Raw genomic sequence first — 8,879 nt, forward strand, 5'->3', positions numbered from 1 at the left:
TTTTTTAAATAAAAGATTTGAATGCAAATGATATATGCAAAGGATTCTATAAATATAAAAAGTTATACTTTTTACTTTCTCCAAATTATTATTACTCCTTCCGTTACTAAAATGAGTTTATTTTCATTTTTAATTTATTCTAAATTATACATCACTTTTCTTTATTAAGATAATAATTTATTTATTAATTTTTTAATACACTTATATTTAATATATTATTTAAAAAATATATTTATTAATTTTAAAAATAATTTATTAATTAAGCAATATAAATAGAGAGTATATTAAATAAGTAACCGTTTTTTCTTCTTTCCTTACGCAAAATTCTAGTTTGGATGCCACTGGATTAGTTTGAAAACCGACCTACAACTAGAGGCGGTGGTTGTCTTCTTCTTTGTGACGGCTTTGGTTGGGTCAGGACTTCCTTTAACTTCAGGATTTGCTGAGATCAAAGTGCGAGGAGGATTATTCTCAGGGCCTAGATAGTTTATAAGCTTTTCTTTAAGTTTTTTTTGTTAGATTGGACTTAGGCAGCCATTTTTGCCTCCTGGTATTCTAATTATTATGCATCTTAAATTGGACTTGAGCCTTTTCTAGCAATGAAAATCATTGACCAAAAAGCGCAAAAAATAGCCCTTATGATCCAAGAAATTATTCATAACTACATGCAAATTTATACTTTTACCATTCACTACAATGGACTTATAAATGGAAAGGAAACACTTGATACGAGAACAAATCAAAAACACAAAACTACTATAAAAAAATACAAACGCTTGATATAAGAACAATTCATAAAATCCAAAGAACTTAAGGATGTATCAAGCCCTACTTATTTCTAAATCCAGTTGTGAGTTTGAATTTTCATTTGTCAAGAAAAGATTCAAACTGAAAATGAAAGGAACTCACAACAATGATATATCAACCATGGCTTCTATTGTCCTCTTCTCTATGTTAATTTCATCAATCCATATGGAACTTTGACGTCGCAATTGTTCTTTCTTCTCTTTCTTGTACTCTTCCTTGTGTTGTTCTTTCATCCTCCAAAATTCAAGCTTTGCACTTCTTTCTTTCAACTGTGGTTATACAATTCATAACAAACCAGATAAATGAATCAAGACAGGTTCTCAATGTAAGAAGAAGACTTGAACAACTGTGGCCATACAATTCAAAACAAACAAGATAATGAATCAAGACAGGTTCTCAATATAAAAAGAAGATATGTACAAGCCCAAGCCCTTATAGTTATAGTCCAAATGATCCCACAGGTCCACAGAACGTCAGCATACAAATACGCATGAATGAAGTGGGAGAGAGAGCATTCAAGCCATTTCTCGTAGTGAAAAATTTAAAGTAGCACCACATAGGCACATAATCACGAGATGTAATTCTTTTACCTTTCCATATCTTATCAGCAGCGCAAAGAGAGAGAGAGAGAGAGAGAGAGAGGAACTATCTATAAGCAACATAGCATATATTTAAGTGAGTTTTGCCAGGGAACCAATGACTGGAAAATGTACTTTCAGATCCAAGACTCTCTAACCACCAAACCTTCTCATGTAAAAAAGCAAGGAAAACAGAAAATAATTCAGCCCTCATTTTTTTTTCCCTACCAGTCTTCACACCAGGTCCTTTCACTCACAAAACAATAGGAATACTTGAAATGAAATCAAAAGGAGTGATGAGAGATGACTGCAAATCCCAAGTGTTTCTTACTACATTAAAATGCCATCAGTGAAATCCCAACTGTAGTTTACTTTCTTAAGTAATCACAAGTAAAAAGATTTAAGTCCGTAATTTGGCAAACTAATACAAGCACAGACCTTCTCTAGCAATTTTCTCATCGACCAAAAGCATGCTATTAACAATAAATAAGAATGTTCAAAGCAAGTACAGGGATCAGGAAAATAGTGAAAATTGTATTGCAATTTCCAATGATTTCAGGCTTCAGCCATGCCCTTAACATGTAATTGGATCATAGAAGAATAATCAAGTAATTAATAGCTCTGCCCACATTTTCCAGCAACTAAAGTAGAAGAATTCAGCTTTGATAACTGGTATATGTTTATGCCTGAGTTAACTACTATTAGTTTAGCAATCATACCATAAGTGGCCCTCATTCTGCTATAGCTCATTTAACCTTATGGGTGCCCATAATCTTAATTTACGAGGTATGAAAACAGATGCAATACAAGCAGCAAGTCTATTGAAAAAGATCAATTTTCTAATTAGATGAATCAAGCCCGAACACACATCTAAAACATAAAGCCCTTTTCTCGACAAACTCAAATAGTTCTCTTTCAGATTATTAATAGCATGCACAAAAATTAAAAGATAACTTCTGGTTAAAAATTATAACAAAATTATTTAATGAAAAATTTTGGCCAAAAAAAAACTTCTGCAAAAACTAACACTAAAATGGAAGGGAATTTGAGAGAGCAAAAGAAAGAGTTTGATTTGTAGAACCATACCAGCATTTGACGAAATTCCTCTTCAGCAATCTTGCGCTCCTCAGCTCTAGCTTTAGCAGCTTCTGCTTTTAACTTCCTGCGCTTTTCATTTGCAACCCTAGTGGCCTCTTTTCTAGCTTCATCCTGCCTCTGCTTCTCGAGGCGCATCAACTCCATTTCCCTTATGTAGTCCTTGCGCACCTCTTTCACTTGTTTCCCATACTCCCTCCTCAGTCGTGCTAGTTGTGCCTCTGCCTCTTTTGGGTTCTTTGGCACTTTCCAGCTACCAACGAAGGAGTTAGGCTCCAAGAATTTATGGGTGTCTTTATGGCTATTGTTATGGCTGCTGGCAATAGAAGAGAAAAAGCGGCGCCCTGCATAGACAGTGGAGCGAGTGGTGGCAGTGGCCATTTTTGTGAATTCAAATTGGTAAAACACAAAACTTCCTCAAGTCAATAGTTTCTACAGTTGAATCTAAGCAGCGGCAAACAAGGCTTCAAAGCGGTGAACAATGACCACTAGCAGCAGCAAGGTACGGGACTACAAGAAAAATAAAAATTAGAGAACATACAACACTTTAAAATCTGTATACAATACCCTCATATATTAACAGGGGCAAAAACATATCATTGCATGTCAGTACATCTCAAATAGTATTTTGAGAAGGATTAGGTGTTTATCTCCATAGTCAAATATTTTCCAATGTTAAAAAATCCTTAATTAATTATTAAAATTATTTTCAATTTAGAGAAAAAAAAATCTCTAAATGAGTAATTATTTAGATTTTGAACTTTGGAGCCATGTTAACTAAACGTCTCCAACTGTATAGTTTTTTTAACTTAATTGTGAAGCCTTATTAAGCTAATTTACATGGTTTACAAGGCAAATTCTATGATAAATCGCTATCATAATGTAACAATGCTGCACAAGCATGCAAACTTTAACATTGCATAAATCACTAGTAGTTTATTTCAAGCTAATAATTGGTGAATTTTTCACAAAATACTTAGCAAAACATAACACGCCAGAAAGGCCGTTAGACGTCACTAGTGGACAAAAAGAAAAGAATAAAAGGAGGGGAGCACCTTCCTCTCCATCCAAGCTTACAACCGCACTGTAAACTCTATTATCTGAATTTCAGAACAACATATTATAATTGTTACAATATAACTAAACTAAATTAATTATAACGTAGTTTGGTCGAGCAGCTTGCTATCAGTATTTAGCTTTTACGGTTTTTAAGGGACAAAAAAAAGGATATGCAAGAAGCTTAGTTGTCTTGGCAAGAATAGCAAATTGATTACTTTTATGACTTTAGCTGTCTTAGCATTTCTCCAACCTAAAGAATCATAAGACATTGAATTCAAGATGGAAAGATATCACAACATGATGAAAAAATTTCATTAAAGATTTCAAGAAAAGCAGATGGAAAATGAGCAAAAATGTGATAAGAATAAAATTTAGGGTTCAGTATTAAAAATCAAATCAGGGCTCGGTATTAAAAATCAAATTAAACTGTTATGTTTGATTTTTTATCTATTCAGCTCGGTTTGATTACTAATTTTAAAAGTTTTCAATTTTCAATTTAGTTTGGTTAAAACTCAAAATCAGTAAGAAAACTCAAACTGAATGGAGGATATAAATTTATCCTTAACTCAAACCTAACCCTAACACTCCACACCCCTTTAACCCTCTCTCTATCACTCAGCCCGCCCCCCCCCCCCCCCTCAACCTTTGTCTTGTCTCATGCAGCACTCTAGCCTTTTCTCGACACTCGCTCAACCTCTACCACCCCCACCCCCTACAGCGCACCCCTTATCCCTTTCTCTTCTCTCATTATGACGCCTCTTCTTCCTCCAACGATTTCTCCTCCTTGCAAGAGATAGATTCACAATCTTCAAGCTCTGCTTCTTCCTCTTCTTGCTCCAACGAGTCAACATATGCTTCTTCATGCCCTTCACCTTCAGATTGCTCCTACTCCTAGATCTATCGCCTTCAGATTTTGGTTATTATGGTTGCCCTTTTTTCCGATATATATTACAAACAAACTTAGATTGTAAGATGTTTAATAATTTTTTTATTCTTAATTTCTAGTGATAAGTTTCTTCCTTTGGTTTTCACGGTTGCTTCTTGCTTAGCTTTAAAATTGAATTAGGGTAGATCATGGATGGGAAAACAGTAAGGGTGAGGATTCAGTTTGTTCAATTTTGATTGAATTTTCCAAATTTGATTTGGTTCCATTTGATTCAATTAGTTTATCTTTTTATGAATTTAATTAGGCACCCATAAGGTTAAATGAGCTATAGCCAGTGGTGGCAGTGGCCATTTTTTTGAATTCAAATTGGTAAAGCACAGAACTTCCTCAGGTCAATAGTTTATACAGTTGAATCTAAGCAGTGGCAAACAAGAAAAATAAAAATTTGAGAATATAGAACATTTTAAAATCTATATACAATATTTTGCATGTCACTATATCTCAAATAGTATTTTGGAAAGGATTAGGTGTTTGTCTCCTAAGACAAATATTCTCCGATGTTAAAAAATCTTTAATTAATTATGAAAATTATTTTCAATCAGAGAAGAAAAATCTTAAAATGAGTAATTGTTTGGAGTTTGGACTTAAGAGTTTGGAGTGATGTTAACTAAACGTCTCTAATTGTATAGTTTTTTTACTTAATAATGAAAACTTATTAAGCTAATTTACATGGTTTACAAAGCAAATTTGATGATAAGTCATTATAATAATGTAGCAATGCTGCACAAGCATGCAAAATTTAACATTGCATAAATCACTGGTTTATTTCAAGCTAATTATTAAAAAAGAAAAAGATTTTCCTAACATATAGGATGATGAAAATGCATACATCTAAATTGTTATTAATAGTTGCAAAAGATTCTTGTAACTGAACTGTATAATCTACTTGAAGTTTAGGATACAATTTCAGAACATTAAAGGCAAAATAGACATTAATATCAGTAGTTCAGGATACAATTTCAAAACATTAAAGGCAAAGTAGGCATAAATATCAATCAGATCATGCATAACAAAAATCACCTAAAAACTAAGTAGGACAGAAAATCAAAAAACAATTGAAACTGTTGTAAACAATTAAAGTTGTATGCACAAGGCCAATTAAAACAAATCATTCATTGTCCCAATTAAAACAATTGAAACTGTTCAAGCTCTTACAAATGGATGAAACTCGTAAAAAGAATTTATTGGGATATCAAAGGGGAATTTGCAACAACAAAGGAATATATCATTCATCAAATAAACTATACTAACCCAAAATCACAAATTCAAAAGAAAAGTGGAAAAATAGAACAAGAATAAACAATTAACCCAGAGAAAAAAACCAAGAAATTCTTCAACTAGCATGACAAGTTACATAATCTAAATGCCTTGTACTATAAAGGTCATATTCAGCAATATAAGCGGTTTTAGTGGCTATTAGTCATTTTATTAGTTGATGTCTATTTTGGGATTGTTATTGATAATGGTTGGCCAAATTTTTTTTTTAAAAAGCAACTTTTCATAATTCATTCCTTTAACTTCTAAATACTAGGGTTTCACTAAGTTAAACACTAAATGGTACCTTGAAAATTATTAGCGAACAGAGCCAAGGTACAGTTCTCATTCCACAGACACCCAAAAATACCCAAAAGGCAACACAATTGTATAAGGACATTACCTACCTAAAAATAATGTTGTGAAATCTGATTAATTAAGCAAAAAAGCCAAATCCAATAGGGTGAGAATTGATGAAAAGAGTTTAGAAGACTCACCTAAAAGGCTTATATAGAAAATAAGAGTAGAGCAGAAAAGTAGGCTGGACATGGCAAAATCGATGAATGGACTTAACGTCTATGGAGGCGCAATAATAGTTAGAGTTGGGAGAGAACAAGAATATAGAGCTCAAGATGAAGAGTAGATGATGATTCAATTGAGTGTTGGGGTCCAGGTCAGCATAAGAAGGGGAGAAGGCATCCTCATAGGAATGGTATGGGGTAGAGGACCTTGCAAAATTTAGAATACCCAAATCCAAACCCGTTTATATATATATATATACATGACCCGCTACAAACCTGTGTTGGAATTATATGTCACTCCCTTATCTGTCCCAAACCCATTTAGCATCACTCATACGCTACCCAAACACGCCTGAAACTGATTAACTATATGTTAAATTACAAGTTTGAACCCAAGTGTGTATATATATATATATATATACACTATCTGAACCTGCTCCAAACCTGTTTAGAAATTATATTTTACTCCCCTTGTCTGTCCCAAACCCATTTAGCATTTCATCATTATACTATCTAAACATGTCTGAACCTGATAAACTATATATATTAAATTACAAGTTTGAATCCAAGTAGAAGCACAATCAAAGGAGAAAAGTAAACCAAATAGTAAGTAAACTAGCTTCAAAAATGATCCAATGCAAAAAAAAAATTCCTCATCATTTGAGCATCACATGTAGAAGACAAATCACTATGTGCTACAAAATTAGTTCTTCCTTGTAATTGGTAACTGTTATTCCTAATGTTTTAGGTTGTTTATAGCCGTCTGATTCGATTTGGCCGTGTAATGCACTAAGTTGCAGATAAGAATATCACTTGTGTGCTAATTATAACTCTCAACACATACACACAAATCTCAGCATTTCAGACACAAAACACAATCCATTCAAACAATCAATTGACTGTTAGAGACAGACCCATTTTTGCAACAGAACAGAAACTCATTCAACGACAGAAACCTATTCAAACAAACCTGTGTTGTCACTAGTTGACAGAAGCAGCAACGAGATAGGAGCAGAATCGAGATAGGAGCAGCTGTGATGGAAGAGCTGTGACAGAGGGGACATCAGTGTGACTGAGGAGCAGAAGCAGCAGGAACAGTAGAGGATGCAGAGCCAAAGGAAGTAGGGTGGGGTGGGGCAGCATGTTACGTTTTTCCATGTGAGAGAATGTGTGAGTGTTGTAGAGTAAGGCTTGGGGTTAGGGAAGGCAATGAATAAGGTACCCGAAATATTTTAGCATGCAAACCTGAACCCTTATACAAATACACTATCCAAGTCCATCGCTAAACGTTTAGAAATTGGATTTCCTCTACCCATATCCATCCCAAACCTGTTTACCATCACCCATTTACCACCAAAACTACCTGAATACAATTAACTCATAATCACACACACAAAAAAAATTTTCACTCAAAATCTCACATCAGAATTGCAATAAAATTCAGAAACCCATTTCAATTTCACAAAAATAACTCTGAATAATTCACAATAGTGTTTATTTCAATAAATTTACAGTAGATCTCACAATTACAACCCTCAGCACATGTACATAAATTTTGGCATTTCCATAAATTTCAAAAATCTCACATAACATTTCAATAAAATTTCGGAACACATTTAATAATCTCACTAAATCAACTCTCTATCCATCCACAATACAAGTCATTTCAACAAATTTTCAATAAATCTCACGGATACAACCCCAAGCACATTCACATAAATCTTAACATTTCCGAAAATTTCAGAAACCCACACCAATACATCTCATAAATCTTAAAAGACATATACCTGAAACCACAATCTCAAAACCCATACAAACCTGCAGTGATCGAGTAGCAGCGGCGACGTGATTGAGGACGAGGAGCAGCGGCGAGGAGCAGCACCGGACGACAGAAGGACTGGACAAGAGGAAGCAGCGACGAGGACCAGAGGAAGCGCCGGAGAAGAGCGAAGAATCAACCAGGAGCAACGGACGCAGCAACGACGTTGAAAGCGTGAAGAGCACAAGGACGATCGACGGGAGGCTCAAGGCTATACCAGAGGGAGAGGTGGAGAAGCCAAAGGTGTGGGGGAGAGGGGAGGGGCAACAGTGTAGAGAGCAGAGAGTTGAGAGCCGAGTGTAAGAGTTTGAGAGTTCGATAGTTGAGAGAGAAGTGTTAGGATTGGGGCTAGGTTCATCCTATTTTGCTATTTGAATCCAAAAAGACGTAGTTGTACCTATGTAAACGGTAGGATACCCGAAAATTAAAACCCCAATCAATTTGATTTATATCAGTAATATTCGAATCCGTTTCGAATCCGATTAAAATTTAATTTAAACTATCCGAATCCGTATCAAATCAAATTAAATTCGAAACCGTTTAATCTTATATATTTTAATTAATAATTTATATAAAAAGTATTTCTCATTAATAATTTTCATTTAAAAAATTTAATATTTTTAAAAAATATTTAAATTTAAATTTTTAAATAAAACTATATAAAAATTTATAAATATTATTATAAAATATATTTTTTATATTAAATTAATTATTTATATAAATGGGTTCGGGTGGTGGATACTCTATACATAAAACCCGAATTCGATCCGAATCCGCAACGAGTATTATTTTTAAAATTC

General features: G+C 33.9%; 1 protein-coding gene across 2 annotated transcripts; it reads right to left on the reverse strand.

Moving 5' to 3' along the window:
• Window positions 1–727: 727 nt before the first annotated feature.
• Window positions 728–8,459, reverse strand: LOC110608892 (eukaryotic translation initiation factor 3 subunit A). Of its 2 annotated transcripts, none has more exons than XM_043954491.1 (3): window positions 8,079–8,459; window positions 2,472–2,990; window positions 728–1,076 (listed from the first exon to the last, which is right to left on the reverse strand). In XM_043954491.1, the coding sequence occupies exons 2-3, from the start codon at window positions 2,859–2,861 to the stop codon at window positions 906–908; spliced, it is 561 nt and encodes a 186-aa protein (XP_043810426.1). In that variant the 5' UTR covers window positions 2,862–2,990; window positions 8,079–8,459; the 3' UTR covers window positions 728–905. The 2 variants fall into 2 exon arrangements, with proteins under 2 accessions (XP_043810426.1, XP_043810427.1); XM_043954492.1 differs by having other exon boundaries at window positions 8,048–8,452.
• Window positions 8,460–8,879: the final 420 nt, after the last annotated feature.

Source organism: Manihot esculenta, chromosome 2 (genome assembly GCF_001659605.2).
Source record: "Manihot esculenta cultivar AM560-2 chromosome 2, M.esculenta_v8, whole genome shotgun sequence".
NCBI classification, from domain to species: domain Eukaryota; kingdom Viridiplantae; phylum Streptophyta; class Magnoliopsida; order Malpighiales; family Euphorbiaceae; genus Manihot; species Manihot esculenta.